At 45.5% G+C, this 18,503-nt stretch overlaps 1 protein-coding gene across 2 annotated transcripts in view; it reads right to left on the bottom strand.

The window, feature by feature from the left end:
• Positions 1-17,955, bottom strand: part of SFMBT2 (Scm like with four mbt domains 2) — a 103,024-nt gene extending 85,069 nt beyond the window's left edge. For both annotated transcript variants that reach the window (XM_005526072.3, XM_088055282.1), the window contains exons 1-3: positions 17,816-17,955; positions 5,707-5,866; positions 911-1,005 (exon numbers count right to left, since the gene is read on the bottom strand). In XM_005526072.3, the coding sequence (XP_005526129.1) occupies positions 911-1,005; positions 5,707-5,812 (201 nt within the window). In that variant the 5' untranslated portion in view covers positions 5,813-5,866; positions 17,816-17,955. The remainder of the gene's footprint in view (positions 1-910; positions 1,006-5,706; positions 5,867-17,815) is intronic.
• Positions 17,956-18,503: the final 548 nt, after the last annotated feature.

The following is an 18,503-nucleotide window of genomic DNA, read 5'->3' as shown; positions in this document are numbered from 1 at the left end:
TACTTTGAGCCTGGAGAAGAAATCTGGGACAAGATGCTCTCTCCAAACAGCTGCTGGATCAAGAATAAACTCCACAATAAGCATTCCCCTGCTCATCTCCAGTGTAGAGAATTATGGTCCTTCACCCTGCAATACTCTGGGTTAACTGTTGTTAAAATGAAAGCAAAACAGGGAATGGAGGACTGTACTGGCTTTTCAGATCTAGGTAAAAGAGAGGTTTTTCATCCTTTAGCCCTACAAAACAAGCCACAAAATTACCTGGAGACAAAGGTGGTTTAACCAGGTGATCTCCAGAGGTGCCTTCAGATGCTGCTTGTGCTAACACAGAGCAGAGCACAGACTTGTCACTGCCACAGCAGTCTGCATGCTCCATGTTCACCCAGGAAAAGCACAGAGTCCCTGCTTCCCACACTTCTGAGACAGCATCTCCAGGCAGGAGGCTGAGAGGTGGTCTCCTATGAGCCACACTGAACTCTAGGGCTGAGTGACTCTGCCAGACAGTTAATCAGGCATTAAAAGGAGCTTTTGGGGAAATAAGACACTTGTGAGATTTATCTCTACAGCCTGGCATGGACAACAATGGATGTAGAGAGGAAAATAGGTGAAGAGAAATAAAATGAGTGCACTATAAGCAAAAGGAAAGACCAACACAAGCCCTCAAAAATGGAAAATTTGACGCAAAGGCAGAGGATAAGGGACTGGCACAGACACAGAACTCCAATCTGTGACTGCAAACACACCAATGACACCTAACACCGGCTGGGGGGCTATTCCCACTCAGGGTTTTGCACGTGTGGAGGGACAATTTCTCCCAAAAATGGTAAACCTCCACTATAGTTCTGCAGGGAGCCCCTGAAAACCAGAAGAGGGAACATGTACAACACCCACAAGGCCCAGAGGAAGCACGTACGTGTTTGAAGGAGGTGTGGGGAGCAGCACTGGCTCCTGTTTCCTCCAGGAACTCATCCCAGTTGAAGTCTGTGTCCTCAATGCTGGAGCCCTCATCTGTTCAAAAGAAAAAAAAAAAAAAAAAGAAAAAAAATTAAAAAAAAAAAGAAAAAAAGAGAGAGAGAGAAAAAGAAAAGCAGCCTAAAACACAGCCAAAGAAGGCAAAAGTTGTGTCAAAGAGTTCAGGGTGAGAATAGCAACCAGTATAAACATCAACAGAAGGGTAAACAGAAAACTTGCTCAAAGGATCTGTGTTTTGACCAGCTCTTACTACGCTTTCAGCAGACTCTGGGGCTTTAGCAGCCAACATTGAGACCAGAAATGATTCTGCTTCCATGGCAGTGGGGGCACAAAACTGTCATACACTGCAACAGGCACTTGCGCTCTTTTCTTTTGCATTTGATGACTCCCTGGCTGCGAGGGAGGTGGCTGCCTGCCCACTATCAAGGAGGTGCAATGTCCTTGTGCCCTCAATTAACAGCACTGTTAATTACAGCAGTGCCCCCATGATAAATTAGAAGATGCTTCTGTTGGCTGAGCCATGTGCAGACCGAACACCCCAACCCTTGGGGTGGGTGAGACCCATTTTCACTCCTGCTACCTTTCCTCTCCTTCCTCAGCATCACTGCACCCATAAGTGTAAGATAAAGCCCCCACGCCTCCCTCTTCCCCCAAGGCTACAGCTGCTTTCCCCAAACCCCTGAGCACACCTCTCTAGACCCCTACTGCATTCTTTCTCCCTGCTCCCCTTCAGATCTGGGGCTCTGTATCCTCTCTCCCCCTTGCACACACTGCCCCACAGGGAAGGACTGGACACGACCACTCTTTCTTTTCTTCCTTTAAAACCTCACTGTGGCAGAGCCAAGGCCCCAAACCATCTCTGAAATGCACACAGCAATAATTAAAAATAAATCTTCTTTCAGTTACAGAAAATCAGCCAAATCTGATTGTTTTCATTTTGTTCCCAAGCAATTTCACAAGCCCAGTTTCATCCCCAGAGCAAAAATATTTACAGTCTAGCAATGAGATCTTTGCAATAAGCATTTATCAGGCAAACTCTGCGAGACCCTTTACCTGCCCAAACATTCATCAGTGTGGTCATGATGTAATTAAAGTGACTCATGACAAACTGAATTAAGAACCCTCCCCAGACAGTTTTATGAAGAAAAAGGCAGGGTTAATTTATTGCAATTATTGCTACAGGTCTCCAGTTTCCAGGACCAGAGAAAATTATGTTGTGCAAGGGGAATCTCTCATTATTAAAAGGGGAAGACACAAGTTTTATTTGCTGCCTGTGGCACCAGATCCACATAGGTGAGGGGGAAAAAAGGGGATCAGAAGAGGGGTTTTGAGACAGAGCTGGTGGAGGGTAAAGATCTGACTGGGAGACAAAGCTCAAAGCTGAGCTGTCAACACTGTTAAACACTTGAAGGTTCCTGCATCAAGTCTGACTCCTTGCCCTAAACTCAAATATCTTCTTAAATATGGAGATGCAAATCAACATTTATTCCAGTGATAGAGTCTACCAGATGACTCTTCAACTCAGCAAGAAATAACCCAATTCCATTATTACAATCCAAAAATAGACAAATTCATCACAGAATGAAGAATGGGCTTTGTTTTGACTTTTGCAATCACTGCAAAAACCTTCAGGCACAGAAGCTGGCTCTAGTTGAGATATCTGACCCAGAATGAGGGGTTTGTTCAACCTTGACTGAATGATAAGCCACAACATAACCACAAGGTAGGAACTTGGTGGAAAAATTCTGTATCATGCAGGCAGGCAATTTAGATGAACAGGGATATTTTTCAGCCTTCATGCCTGCAACCCTGGAGAGTTAATGTTATAGAGAAGAGCAGTGTGCAGAGATTTCTGAAACCAAGGATGTTAGCCCATCAGTAGATGGGCAGAGATGATTATCCACTCCAGGCTTAAAACTGCTTAAGCAACTTTTTACCCTGAACAGAACCAAGCCCCATCCAACCAAAAGTCAGAAACACCTGACATGAAAAGCTTTAAGTGCATAATCCCTTCTGCCTCATTGCTCTCTGCTCCTGCATCCACCTGTGTCTGTGGGGTTGGGATGGGCTGCTCCAACAATCCCAAGGGCATTTCCACCCCAGGACATGGACAGAACTTTTGGAACAGGCTGCCCAGGGCAGCAGTGGAGTCACCATCCCTGGGGGGACTTAAAAGTCACACAGATGTGACACATGGGGACATGGTTTAGTGTGTGGCCTTGTCAGTGCTGAGGGAATGGTTGGACTCAAAGCTCTTAGAGGTCTTCTCCAGCCTAAGTAATTCTGTGGTTCTGTGACTTCCAGGTCAGCCCTGGGCTCTCTTCTCTCCTGGTCAGGTACTTCCATTTCAGAGCATGAGCCCTTTCCTTCAGCCCAGGATGCTCTCCGTGTACTCTCAGTTTTTATCCCTGTTTTTGCTCTAATTGCCTGTGTTAGTCAAGGCAAGATCTCCTTCAGCACCTGTCTCCTTTTCTCCAGCCCTCCTCGGCAGTCTTAAGGGAAAGATTAATACCACAGAGGGTAGGAACTGAGTTTTTCCATCAGTTCAGTGCATAATCTCCAGCCCTTGCAAGGAGCAGTGTCTCCAAGGGGGTCAGAGTTTTCCCCAGAATCTGGAAAAAGCTTTTTAATAAATATAAATAGATGTTACTTATGGATGCATCAAGTCCTTCGCAACCTTATTAACCCTGAACTACTCTACCACGGGCCAGCACAGAGACTCTCACTGGCAGGTTCTTTAACATGCTGCCCAGCAAAATTAAAAACAGCACCTGTTTAACAAAATACCACCCAGATCTCTCCTTTCTAAACCCAAATTAGGAGGCTTCAAGGCCCGGAGGTGAGGCAGAGTGAGAGCTGCAGCCTTCCCTCCCTGTCAGCTCATTCCTCTCTGACACATCACCAGCCTGGCTCCTCTACCATGTTTTATCTGCAGACTTTATCAGGAAATTACTTTTACAAGGTCTGTAAAAATAATGCCAGAGTACACATTTATCACAGCATCAGTGGTTTATTTTGCTTCATTTCACCACAATGAATTCTGAAGGGACTGTATGTTTTCAAAATGTTTTTTTAATGGACTTTGTTCCCTGCTGGAATTCTGGCAGGGGGGGCATTCAGAAGAGACAGAGGGATGAGACCAGCCCAAAGGTCCCAACACCACCTACACATTCAACAGGGCTGCACAGAAATCTCCTCATCCATCACAAAAACCCAACTGCTGAGGAGCACAGGACACCCTGAAAGGTGATAAATCTGGCATTAACCCTCTTTTACATACCAGCTCTCTTTCCAATTATTGGTACTTAGGTCCAGAGCTTTTCCTTAATGAAAGAGTCAAGGCTGGCTGGTTTACAATACGGTGATGTATAAACAAGCCCAGGATGGCAAATAAAATCAACAAGTCATTATCTGCGAGCCTCTCAATGGCTTTAAAGTGCTCATGCATTGACACTATAAAAATGCAACTGTTCCAGCTGTTAACAGCCCCCTGGGATGTTCAGCTATGAAAATGAAAAGGGATAAAAGACCCAAACCCTGTGGCTCCAGAAAGACAGATTTTTTTTTTTTCCAGGATTCACTGTAGGAGAAAGTGTTTAAGGCAAATTGTTTAGACATCTTATTTATAGCACCTAGATACACATACATGACTTTTTGAATTAATAGAGCACTGAAATGCTCCTACAACAGGAGTGGGGAAAGGGAGACACACAGATACCTTATCAACCACAAACCTCTGACAGCCTTGGGAGAGCCATCAAAATCCTTATCCCCACTGAAATTTAGGCATTGCAGACCAGTTCTTCTTACTCCCCAAAAAATGTCTATGGTTGGCCAACTGAATCTCATCTTAGAGGCTCCTATCTCTCTCCCACATATAAAAATAGATCCAGTGGTGACCAGATCAGCCCAGACATGTCCACTCTGGAAAGGAAAGGATCTGGTGTCCAAGGTAACAGGAAAATTACTGAGCTGCTACAAGAAGTGAGGAAACTGAAGGCTGAGTGGCCAAATTTCTGACATGCTGAGGGAGAAGCAGGGAAAAACTTAGCTTCAGAAAGAAAGTAGGTTAGGTCTAGCCATAATGTACTTTTTCATCATATGACACAGACTCCTCCTGCTAAGGCTAGATAAGGGAAGTTAAAGCACCTGATTCCATCAAAAATCACCAGACAGTAGCATCTACTTTTCTGCATCTACCATAGAACACCCAAATTTAGCACAGCAAATGCTCACAACTTCAGGAGCCCATCCCAGAGCACTGCAAATCACCAAGTCGAGAGCACAAGGATAACATGTGACCAACTCTCATCTCCTCAGTGTTTGTGAAGCCCCCTCACCTGAAGCACTCCAAAAACACAGTGAAGGAAATGAGGGGGAAGGTCAAAACAAAGGAGGAATGCTGTAAATTGCTGCATGTTTGCTTTATCTCTCTTAACCATGAAACTTCAACAGAATAAAAAATGGTGGGAAAGCTGGGAGAACACATTATGATGCCTTGGGAAAGGTTTTCTGTGGCTTTTTGTTTAAATTTTGAATAGCTGATACATACTGCAGATGAGGTCCAGAAGAAGAAAAGCTCCTATTCCCCATCAACCACAGGACACAGCCCGATCCCTAAGACCCAAAAAAGGGCTTGGAGCTGTACAACCATCCCCAACGCCTCCCTGGCTCCCAGCTCTACCTGCAAGGAGCTGCAGCAGTGACAAGGACTCGTGGGGGTGAAGGGGAGCTCACCTGAATCAAACTGCTCCCCGTCGCCGTTGGCTGGGCTGGGATCCTTCTCTGGGGAGAGGTGCTGGGTCTCTCTCATGCTGGCAATGAAGGATGCCCTCGTCTCCATGGCTCAAGGAACAGGCTTTGCCTTCCTAATTCATCCTGCAGCAACGAGGACAAGCTAAAAGGAGAATAAAAAAAAACAGTGAGTGATTTGTTCTACCTGCACCAACCCATTCTCTTTCCTGATGGTTTTCATGTCACCCTATATTGGTACAGTTGGGGTGAAAGATCTCAGACATCTTTTCCAGCCTAAACATTCCTGATGGTGACCCTTCCATCCTGCTCTTGTCTCCAACCTCAAGCTGGGGTTGGATGAAAATCACAACAAAGGACCTTAGTGGCAATAACATCCTAAGAGCAACAGCAAAAATAATAACAGAGCAGATAATAAGGTAATAAACAGCATACAGAGGCTTCACATCTCAAAGTTCTCTCCAGCTCCCAATGCCACCAACAAAGAGAGAAGGCTCAGCCCACAAGGCAGCACAACCCATGCTAGAAAACCATCTCTACCATCTCCCAGCCATTTCAGGCCTTGATTTCCAGCTTTTTGATGGCTAACACAGTGTGAGATGTATCTCACTCCATAAAGATTCAAACTTCCAAAGTGGGAGATCTGTGGTAATGAAACAGAGGAAACACTGAAGCAAACAGTCATGAGATACTGGAGTAGTTCTAGAAAATAAAACTGAACATGCAAAATGCAGATATCTTCATGAAATAGTGCTGGCTGCAACTGTTTATTGAATGAGGACTGACCTAAAGTAACTATACGGGTTTTAACATTTAACAGGGCAGCAAATACTAACTGATTTTAAATTGAGTTGCGTTAGCAGAGGAGTTTCTTCTAGAAGGAGTGACCATAGTAAATTCAAAGTGGAATAAAAAGACACAGAGATGAAAAACAATATGAGGAAGGGCACCCAGGCTGACCAGATCTTACACCAGACACCAGACTAAATGAGAACTGTATTTCCAGCCACACCAAGCCACCAGACAAGCAATACCCCAAGGTACACCTTTAGGAGTAGATTAAAAAGAACCCCACAGTGAGATTTTCAGTAAGACTCCGAGATGCCGAGGAATTACAATGTGTGAAAGGACGACTGAAAAAGAGAAACCAAGAGCTGGGGTTGTGGGCACAGAGGGAACCAGCTATTCAAAAAAGATATGCTAAAGCAAAGACAGGCAGCAGGGAAGGTGTGTGTCCAGAATATCTGATGGAGAGGACTGGTCCTGCTTATTAGAGGAGCCTCCAAATCCTGCATGACAGACAGGACTGTGCTGGCAGCACCACTGCCAAATGCTCTGCAAAATGTGTGACTAAAAGTAGGAAAGAAGTTTACTGCCAGAGGCCAGGCAAAGCAGGATGTAATAAGATTGTAAAAATATATGGGATTTTTTCAACTTTTACTACTCTGGAGGCATATTCTAGAAGACTAGATATGATGGTTATAAAACAGAAAGGAGGAGAGTGTTCTGCCATGGATTTCTCACTCCCAGTTTTTAAGGCTGCTCCCATGGCAATTTAAAAGAAGAAATGGACGTGTGTGAGCAGCTATATTAGAACTGAAAAAGATGAGGAGCATGTCAAGTGTCTGATATCCATTAGCTAGACCATGGTAGGACTGTCTGCCGGAGCAATCACAATTGCAAACCTGCAAAAAGCCACAGGTGTTTCACAAAAAAAAATCACCAGTGGAAGCAAATTACAAACGCAGGTCATTCAGCCCTCACTGAAAGCTGTTCAGGCAAAGTTAGAAATTTTAGCTCCCCACCCCAAAGGAATCTGCTAATGAAAGAAAACAAAAAAATACTTTTTAAAAATGAAAATCATAAGCCAACTCAGAGCAATATGGTCACTGGTCTCTTCATAAAGTGCTCAGTAGAATTTAAGTACTCCACAGATATGACCCTTCTCCCACTGCCACTACAGCACTTCATCTTTATTCTTTGTTGACATGGAACTCGCTAATGAATTAAGTGTATTATAGACTCCGAGTATTCTGAGTGCAGCTAACCTCAGAACATACACATCACTCATCCCCAGTGTATATTAAGTTTCAATTAACCATGAAACTAGAAGCAATCAGTTTACTGAAAGTCAAAAAAACCCTCTTCTCCTTTGGTAGAGAACACTTCCATAAATATCATTAATAATAAATTAGCTAAGTATCAGGAGTTTACATCAGGCTTGTTAAATGTGAGACAAGGGGAGATGCCAGCTGAAGCTAAACATTGGGTGGATGTGGTTGTTTTAATTTTTGCCAGGGACCAGACAAGGATGGAAGATAACCTGGGTCTACCAAAAAAAATTCAAAGAATAGAGAGAAACAGATCAATTTAAACACAACAAATCCATCATCTTAAAGAGAGCTCAGGGGTAACAATATAGATACTAAGAAGAAACATAATCTGCTTGGTATTGTAGTTAAATCTTGTGATGCCTCTATGATGCTGATAAAATAAAGTTATGAGCTGATAAAAAGCTGAAGGTGCCCAGAAAACAAGAGTATTTGGGTTTTTTTGTTTTTTTTTTTTTTTACACAGCCAAGCCTCAAATCTGCCACCAGACCAACGAGTGGGACTCAAACCTCGGATCATGGAATTTCCTATCAGAAACGGAAAATGGATGGACAAAATCAGCAGGAACCTGCCCAAGGTGTCTGCAACACAGCTGGGACCTATCTGGGACTGGGTGTGAGCTCACTTCAATTAAAAGGGGGAAATGCAGAATCTCTGAGGCACATTCAGCAACACCAACAGTTTTGGGTTTTTAAACTCTATTTTAATGTGGTTTTTGCTTAAGCTATGGACAACTTGCTGGTTTTGAAATATCATGTTGAGAGCATCCACATCCCAAGGAAACTTGATCTATTAGAAGCCATTACCTGGCTTATTTTGGGAATTACAAGTTTACCAGTTATGGTAGGAGAGTACTTCAGTATTTTCCCAACACCATGTGACAAGAAGACCAAAGTCTTATGCAAACACCAGCTTCAAAATAGCTCTGAGCTTTAGTGTTGATATAACTAACTAGCAAAGAAAGCTGACACAGGGTATTAATTTTTCGCTTCTTATTAATTGCTGCTAATTAACACTTCAAACAGAGTCCCCAGTCATACTGTTAACAGTAGCACACTGGCTGGCCTGGAATCATCAGCATTACACAAGCAGCACACACCACTGTACTCCAATTCCTCTGCCAGTGTGAAATCCACTGGAAACCAAATCGAGGACCACAAGCCACACTGCCAGCCTGGGAACAAGTTGATGGGAAACAGCACCAAAAGAGGCTCAAGGTGACATTACACCAGGCAGGAGCACAAAGGAAAATTCTATGAAATGCATCTGAAAGAGCAGGGAGGGGGGAAATTCCCTGGTTTCAGATCCCTTGCTCATTGTTTCTGCACAGTGGTGGCTCAGACTGATCCGATTCTTCCCCCCACGCAGCTTCCATTCCCTTGGTATTTAATTCAGATCCAGGCTCTTAACTCACAGGCAGGAAAAGCCAGGCAATATAATAAAGAATCTCTTTTATTTCCTTCTTCCCACGGCTGTCAGTCTCAGCCCTGCCTTTATCTCCACCATGCTGCCTTGTCATCTGTATCAATATTGGCTCTTTGTACAAGCACAGCACTGGCTTCCTCACACCATTTTACATTTCTCATCTCCCATCAGCTCCATCCTGGTTTTTCTTCCTTTGGAGTAATTCTCTGTAGGGAGAGGTGCCTTACCCACACACAAATCCAGCACCCCTAGGACTCTTCCTAAAAGCTACTCCTGAAAAACTTACTTTCTCCCTGCAATGCACGCTTGGTTAACCGGGATTGACACAAGGAAGACAAAAAAGATCCTGCATCCTGGGAACCTCTTGCCTGAATAGTGAACCAGGTGTGCTGATGTCATGCTGAGTCCTGAATGGTGAGGAAATAAATTCCACTGTTTTCCCAGTGATCCATGATTGACTTTGGCCCCTCCAAAATGCAGCACCAGACATTGACTGGAAATGGTCCCACCTCTCACCACGGTGACACTTGAGAGAAGCAGCAGGGCTGCAGGGTCAGAGAATCACAGAATGTCCCGAGTTGGAAAGGACCCACCAGAATCATCAAAGTCCAGCTCCTGGCCCTACACAACATAACCCAAATAATCCCACCACGTGCCTGAGAGTGCTATCCAAACACTTCATGGTCTCTGTCAGGCTTGGTGCTGTGACCAATTCCCTGGGGAGTCTGCTCCAGTGCACAGCCACCCTCTGGGGGAAGAACCTTTTCCAAATATCCAGCCTAAACCAAGGCAAGGAAAATCACATCCAAAAGATGACTGACTTAAGTGGTCCAAATCAGACACCAGAAATCCGTATGAGATGAACAACCTTCAGGGGGTTCCTGCTCTTGTACAGCACCTGCAAATGTTTTAAACATCCAAATTTCCCAGCAGACAAGCTGAATCAGTCACAGAATGGCTTGGATTGGAAGAGGACATAAAGATCACCTGGTTCCAACCCTGCTGCCATGGGCAAGGACAACTTCCACTGGACCAGGTGAAGGGAGATGCTCAGATGGCCACATGGTACTGGTCCTGTTGTGGAGCAGGAAGAAGGGGATCTCGTCCCTGTGGGACATGATCCAGGATGCACTGCTAGTGGCAGCCTGCCACAATATTTACATCCCTGAACATCTGCACAATGCAGTGGAAGCTCATTCAAAAGGGCTATTGAACACATCAAGTAACAGTTTCACCTCCTAGAAAAAAGGCCTGTCTCTCCTCTCAGACAAAGCACCAGTTGGAAACCTTTTAAGGACATTTTCTTCCAAATTCCTGTGAGAGTTTTTTTTATTATTTATTTGAGAGCTTCACTCGCCAAATGTTTTCACTTATATCAACTGACAATTTCTCTTTCATACTGAAGACCCCACAGGATTTTAATAAGGGAAATTTACTGCTTTGAACAGCTCTGTGTTGTACTCTGGGGTGGAAGAGACAAATCCCATGTACTCTGGAGAACCAGGAATGTTCACAATATTCAAATACATAAAAAACAGCTGAATGGGGAAATAATATAATCTGTTTTCCATGTTCATGGTGGATTGAAGAAGGCAGCTTGGTTTAAACTGCAGGGAGAGGACATAATTTGGGCAGGAGAAGAAATCTACTAATAATGAAGCTGGTGAAGAGGAAGGATACACTGCAGGAAAGGCACAGAGCTCTGCTTTTTGGAGGATTTAGGATGCTAATCTGTCCAGAAACTGATCTTGGTAGAGTTAATCCTGCCCTGGGGTAAGGGCAGAGCAGGGATGGTCTGGATTGTCTATCCCAAAGCCAGAGAAGGACAGGAACCAAACTTCTCTGAAGACACATGGTGGAGAAGAAATTGTGCAAGGTGGTGGCAGCTCCTGTAACTCAGCTCGTCCTTGTTCTCTTCTCTTCTTGCACTGCTGCCAAAAGCTTCACACTTTTGATGCCAGCAGAGACAAACATGTTCCACAAAGCAATTTTCTCATCCTCCCTACCTGGCACGCTCCGGAGTCCAGGAAACACACAGAGATAAACAGCAGTAAGATAAGATAACAGAAAGTAAAATAAACCTAATTAGAGACTCTTAACTTGTTTACAGTAAAGAGCCCTGTAGTATTAAGAAAAAAAAGAGGGAGAGATGACAGGCAGACACCCAGGCTTGGACACACATCACCCTCTCAGCGGTCCTGTGTGTAAATAAAACCTAAGGACCTAGAGATGGACTTCAAGCCAAAACCTGCCACGAACTTCTCCACGGACTAGATCAAACTTCAAAAATTAAAGCACTTTTTCATTCAATTTTCCTTCTACTGAGTGAGTTGGACGTTTTATAAGCAGGGGCAAGAAGGCACTGCTGCCCCACCTGTACTCCCACCGTTGCCCCTGTGAACCCTGCACATCCCCACCTTCAGCACCCCACAAAGCACGTGTCCCAAGGACAGGGAGGTCACCACATACTAACCTTTCTTGTCTCCAGCTGTTCCGTCACCCAGCAGGTGTCTGTCACCTTCTTCATGACCCAACAGGCAATTTCCACGATGGTGCCCCCTACTTTGGTGAAGCACTCCTACCCATGCTAAGCACCCAACATACACCAACTACTTGGAAATATGGCATATTTAAATTTGGCCATCTTCTAAAGCTCTCAGATGAATCAGGGCCATGAAGAAGATTGGGACAATGTCCTTGATGCCCTTTATAACAGGAAATAGAACTGCATGGAAGAAGCACAGCAAAAAACATGTGCAACACTCTGTCTTCTCCCACCTCTGTGATTGAAATGGAGCTGAAACCAGGAAGCCTTTGAGATGGGTAACTTGAAGACACGGAGCTGCTTTATCATCCTGAGACACCACATCCTGTTAGGCAAAATTACAGAACAGAGGGGTGTGGGCTGCAAAGGACCTTAAAGATCACCGAGGTCCAAACCCCGTATGTGATGCTTATCGCCTCGAAACACACCAGCCACATGGACCAAATTAATCAGTCAGACCCCCTGAGTGAGACCAATCAGCCCAGTGACAGAAGTCACCCAGCAGGAAACACAAAACACTGTTTTCACCGACTTAATTTAGAGCCCAATTCAGAAATCCCTCATCAACCAAACTCCCATTGTCCAGGGCAATCAGTTCTGCCTTCTATGTCTTTGCAGCAGTCAGAGCCGTTTTCAAAAAAACATAAAAAAGAGAAATACAAGATGCAAACCAGAATCCAGGAAACATCTGCCATCTGATTCCAACAGTTTTTAGGAAAAAAAATGACATTTTAGATCTTGGCACTGTTTGGTTCATTTAAACAGCACAGCTGATCAGCACTTGGGCTTAGTCTTACACACACTTAACATCCCTGTCAGGGCTTCACATCCAGAAGCAGCTTCACTGACTGGCAGGATCTGCCAAAAAAAGAAAAATTTAAAAAAGATCCTCACAACCATCTCCAGACACCTCACAACTAAACAGCAGGAAGAGGAGGACTCTTCCCTTTGCCAAGCACATGTGAGGGCAGCCAGCAGAGCCCTGCCAAGGTCTATCCAGAACCAAACTGCACAAGACATTTTAACTTGTGGAGTCCTACAAGTCACATTTACAGGACTAATTCCACCCAATTTCTCCAAGGTAAAACAAATTGGATTCCCTTTCACGTGAACATGAGAACTGCTGCAAAACATCCAGGTTTAATGCCTCACCACCATCCCAACAAAGCATCTTGGAGCCTGATCATACACTTGCACTGAGCTCCCACACTCAAAACACCTTCCAAGAATCAGTTAATTTTTCCTTTCTCCTGAACTTTCTTTAAAGATGTATTTTTGATGCACCTAGGAGAGCTATGGCTTTCTACCCAAAAGTCTCCATGAGAGACTTATGACCCTTTAAACTTTAAGCATCCTCAGCCTGTGGTTGTCCTGTCTGATTTCCTACACATCAGGAGAAGGCATAACGTCACCTGCTGGATTTTAGGAGGGAATTCCACTTCCTTGCCAAGCTAATAAATGCCAGACTTTCTAATTAACTGATATTCAAATTGGGTCTCAGAACTTTACCCCAGAAAAGATGTCTCCTTTGCACAAGCCACCCACTGATGCTAAGAGTATTAGTCATTAAAGCAGGAATTGGGAGTAAAAATAGCAAGGATTCTGCACATACTTTTTTTAAGCCTCACACGTACTCAAAATTGATCTCTGGGTCAGCTGTCAAGAAATGCTTGGTTTGGGGCTTTTTTTCCTTCCTTTTTATTGCCATTTTATTTTAGATCAACACTTCTGATTCATAAAAATGGGAGTAACTGTGAACATATTTTCCAAATCAGCCTTCACAAGAATGCTTTGTTGAGGTCTTACAAAAGGCCAATCTCAAAATAAACTTTTTCAGGAGTTTTTTAAATGTCAGTGGAGAAGTCTTCACTATTATTTCTGTATTTCCTTACTTTGCAACGCAAACATTTTTAACCACTTTAGGAGTCATACCCCAAGACAGAGGAAATAAAGGAAAAAGAAATATTTTGGCAAAAAAACCCATAGGATGGATTTGACAGGTTTCATCAGGGTCTGTCATGCAAAGATCAACAGTTCCAAATGATGAATTTTAAATATTGACAAGGCACCATCAGCTACTCTAATCCTAAAAAACCACCCTGCTTCTAGGGACCAGATGTTACAATGACAGAACAAACTCATATTTGCAGGTGGCATCACTATTATCAACAGCACTTCATTTTCAGCACTGAGGACCCTGCTGCACCAGCTGATAGACTCTGAAACAGTATTGATAGTATTAAAATACTTCTGACACCTTCAGGTCATCCAAAACATGGATCCTGTGGTCATCACATGAATTTTTTTTCTGTGAACCCTCATGAACACATCTCTGGCTCCTTTGCTTCAAGTTTCATCTGTCCCAAGTTTTGAAGTTTTTCACAACTTCTTTACTTTATCACTTGGAGACACTCAGGAACAAGCCACTTCCTTCAACCATCACCATCCTTGAAAACCTCCTCAGGTGCTCTCCATGCCTCTGCTTACCCCATGCCGAAATGAATTTAACCAGTGAAATGCCCTTCAAGACTCACAGAAACACAGAATGGTTTGGGCTGGAAAGGACCTTAAAGATCATCTCATTCCAAGCCCCTGCCAGGGACAGGGACACCTTCCAATATCCCAGGTGTCTCAGAGCCCCATCCAACCTGGCCTTGGGCACTTCTAGGGATCCATGGGCAGCCACAGCTTCTCTGGGTAACCTGTGTCAGGGCTCACCACCCTCACAGCCAAGAATTTCTCCCCAATATCTGTTGGAGAAACAAGGTGGCACCTTCTCTACCTGTCCCTCAGGGATGTCCTGTCCCTGAGCAAGGCCAACATCACATCCCCTCACTCATCTCAGACCAGCATCCCGTGGCTGTCAAAGGCCAGAAACAGTGACACAAAATACACCAGCTCAGCAGAGCACAAGCCAGGAGAGGGGGAAAAGCATCCCCAGCCTAAAGCGTTGGCAGGGCTGGTGTTTACCCTATTTCTAGTAACACTTCCATAAAGTTTTAATAAATGCTTCATTAAAACATCAAGTGTCTGTCCAGCTAGTCAATTATCTCTCATAATCACAGCTATATAACTGTATACTGTCTTCTACAGATGTTCTTACATCTGTGCAAAACACTCTCCACCTCTGCCACATGTAACATCTGTTGAATATTTGCAAATGTTTTCTCAATATAGAACTGAAATTACACTGTCTTGCTTATGATGTATTTACTGTCCCACTACTCTGTACAAGCCTTAAAAATCATTAAAAAGGTATTTCCTGGCTGTGTACAAGGTACCAATCTCTCGATAGCTCTTTGCTGTATTTATTTAAATGGCTTTTAGACTTTTCACTTAGTAACAGATTACACCGAGCCTCCATCTTATCACAGGAGTTATTAGGACCTAATCCTTTATAAGCACTGAAGTTATTAGACTTGTGAGGATATTTTCTTCCCTTTCATAAATAATCTGTGGGAGAGAAGGAAAAAAAAAAAAAAAGGAGGAAAAAAGCCACTTGCATCCCTGCTCACCCAGGCAACAGTCCCAACCCCAGAGAATGAACCTGCATCACCTGCTCTTACTTTGCCAGCAGCAAAAGAAATCAAATTTGTTTTCACCTAAAGGCTTCTAGAGAGGGAAAACAAATTGCACTAAATCCTGGCCAGCACCCTTCTCTGCTAGAGCAGGAAGAAACGCCTTGGAGAAGGTTTGACCCACGTTCAGCTTTCCAAAGCTGCTTCTCTGCTCAGACACAAGGTCACCACTCTGCTACCACACTTTCTTCCCCAGAGCACCAGGGGCACAAATAGATTTTAGAAACTGTCCTGTCCAAGGGACAACGAAGTTGGGGATGGGGACATGTACGGGGGGTGGAGAGGGAAGATACCTTCCCCTTCTGCAACAGCTTCATCCCTTCCCACCCCAAAGAAAACTCCACGGGCAGCTCTTGGATTTTGCCACCCAAATCCCACCACAGTTTGATAACTGCCTTCCAAGACTCTCTGCTTGTAATTAATGCCATTTTCTGCTATTTTGATAAAAAAAAAATCACAATTTTGCCCCCATTTTCTCCTCTGCCCCCCTCCCCACCACCACAGCCCGTGACGTGAGTTTGCTGGATCCCTGAGCCGGCTTGGTCCTGGCAGGGCTGGAGAAAGGAGGGGGAAATGGGTGGATTGATGGATCAGAGCCCTTTTGGAAAGGGAAACCTCACCCCACATGACAAGGTGTGCAAACAGCATCTCCAACTGCTCCTGCTAAATAAAATCACAGCCAGGCTCTGGGGAGCATCTCCAAGAGGGAAACGAGCAGCAGATCAGCTCTTCAGCCACTCCTGGATTCTCCCCGGCTCCTCCATCCACACCCAGGCACTGACAGCCTGCGATGCTTGAGCATCCCATCGCCTCCCACAGCTCCAAACACAGACCCCAAAGTTAACACCTTACAACCACGGCGAAACAACCCCAGAACAGCAGCACCGGGGGAGTTTTCACTGCCTCTGGGGCAGCCTCACTCCTCGGCTCCCCTGGAAAATACATTTGGAAAAGACAGCCGGGAAGGGCACAAACAACTCCCTGAGAACTCTCTGCAAACTCCTGCTCTGCAAAAGCTGCGATTCGCCTCCGTCACCGGGGGGTTTTAGGGTCTCTCTGCAAAAGAGATGCCGCTCCTCGCACTGCCCGAGTCACTTGTCTGCCGCCCGAATTTCCGCGTGGAGCAATTCCAGAGTGTTTTTGCTAAACAAAAACATGCAAAAAGCTCCCCCCCAAAAAAAACCACCCCAGACATCCCCAGCTGACTGCGCCCAGGAAGGTTTGACAGCTCTAACAGGACATCTCATCCCACGACACGTCTACTGCTAATGCAAAATAAATCAGCGCTCAGTCTGCCGGCGCATTTTATTTTTTATTTTTTCACATGGCACGCCTGCGATTTTGGCATTCAAAGGCAAATCGGCCGCGGTTCCAACTCAACACGTCCCTTCCCAGCACACACAAATGCCCCGATACTTTTCCCACCGCCGGGTCCTGCGGGGGGAGGACCCCGATTTGGGATCCCATCCTCATCCCTCCGCACCGAATTCACCAGCGCACCTCTCCGAGCAACAAAAGAGAGTTGAACCAAACGCGTGGCACCCCGCCTTCCCTCTTCTTCTCCTCTTAAAATGTTTATTTGCAGTTTTTTGAAGGCACCTTAACCCGCCATGTTGAACAAGCTTTATAAATATTCATTTACCGCAGTTCGGGAGCGCTACGGGAAAATATGTCTAGATCAGGGCTGCACATTTTGGCACAGCTGATTGCTTTCTTCTCTTTTCTTTTCTTTTTTTCTCCCCTTTCCCTCTCGCCTCCTGCAGCAGCTTTTTTCCCCCTCCCTCCTTTTCCCCCGCAGATGCAGAAGAAGCCCACCCGCACACCCAAAATAACTCCGAGAGATGTGCATCAGCCTGGTAAATCTAAAAGGAGGTCGCACGAGCATTTTGCAGGAAAGCAGAAAAACGATAGGTTAACTTTAAAAAAAAAAAAAAAAAAGGAAAAGACGGGCAAAAGGAATAATAGGAAAAATTAAAAAAAAAATGAGAAAAAGCAAAAAAATAGGGAAGGGGGAGGAGGGGGGGGGGGGGGATGGATAAAATGCGATCTGTGGAGGTAAAAAGCTAGCCCAGCGATGCAGCCGAGCGGCAGCGCGGAGCCTCCCGGCCCGAGGGGCGCAGCCGGGCAGCGGCAGCCGCGCTCCGAGCGCCGGTCCCGGCCGGGGGCCCAGCCCCGGCACGCCAGCACTTCCAGCAACTCCACCGCGGGCTCACCCTCTGAAAACGGGGGGAGGAAAAATATCCACACCCATCCCTCAGGCTATTTTAAAAATCAATCAATCAATTAATTAATTAGATTTTTTTTTTTTTAACACATCTCGGAAAGGGGAAAGCGACTCTCTCCACCCAAGCGCTGCCAAACCCGATAAATAAAGTAAAGGGAAATGCCAGCCGGGAGGGCTTGGGAGGGGTGGCTGTGGGGCGCGGTGCCTTACCTGTGCGAGTTTGGTTTATTTCGGGGTGTTTTCCCCCTTTTTTCCCCCCGCGGAGCGGTGCGCGGTGCTGCGCGGAGCGGAGCCCAGCCGTGCCTGCGCCCGCACCCGCGGCAGGCTCATTCCAATATGGCATCCGCGCAGTGCGCATGCCTGCCCGCTCTTTTTAGGGTTTTTTTTCTCTTTCTTGCTTGCTTTTTTTTTTTTTTTGCTTTTTTTTTTTTTTTTTTTTTGGGTAATATTTAGCAACCAACCCCTTGGGTGACCTTTTTCAGCGGTTAGGAGAAAAAGGATTTAAAAAAAAAAAATCCCTAAAAATAATCACGCGCGCATCGCGACCCACACCGCCCCGGCTGCGCGCCCGCGGTGCCTCCGCGCCTTGAGCCGCGCCTCCGCCGGGGCTTTGGGCTCAGCGGGCGAGGGCAGGGATGGATGCAGGCGTGGAAGTGATGCCGCGGTTCGGCCGCGCTCCGCGGGGCAGCGCGCAGCGGCAGCCGGGGCCGGCGCGTTAAATGCCATCAAATACCGAGCCTTCAACAGCGGAGCGCTGCCTCCCGGCTTGCCCTCCCCACCGCTCCCCGCAACCTTTTATTTCGCTTTTCCTCCTCATTTCGTGTCGCCAAGAAACTTCCAGGGAGGGAGATGGGGAAAAGAGGAAAAACAAAAAAATGCGGCGCGTCCCTCAGCCCGC

Source organism: Pseudopodoces humilis, chromosome 5 (assembly GCF_049639895.1).
Source record: "Pseudopodoces humilis isolate 2021_Gansu_Grassland_sample_001 chromosome 5, ASM4963989v1, whole genome shotgun sequence".
Classification (NCBI taxonomy): domain Eukaryota; kingdom Metazoa; phylum Chordata; class Aves; order Passeriformes; family Paridae; genus Pseudopodoces; species Pseudopodoces humilis.
Note: the sequence above shows the minus strand (reverse complement) of the source record. Positions and strands in the feature narration are given on the sequence as shown.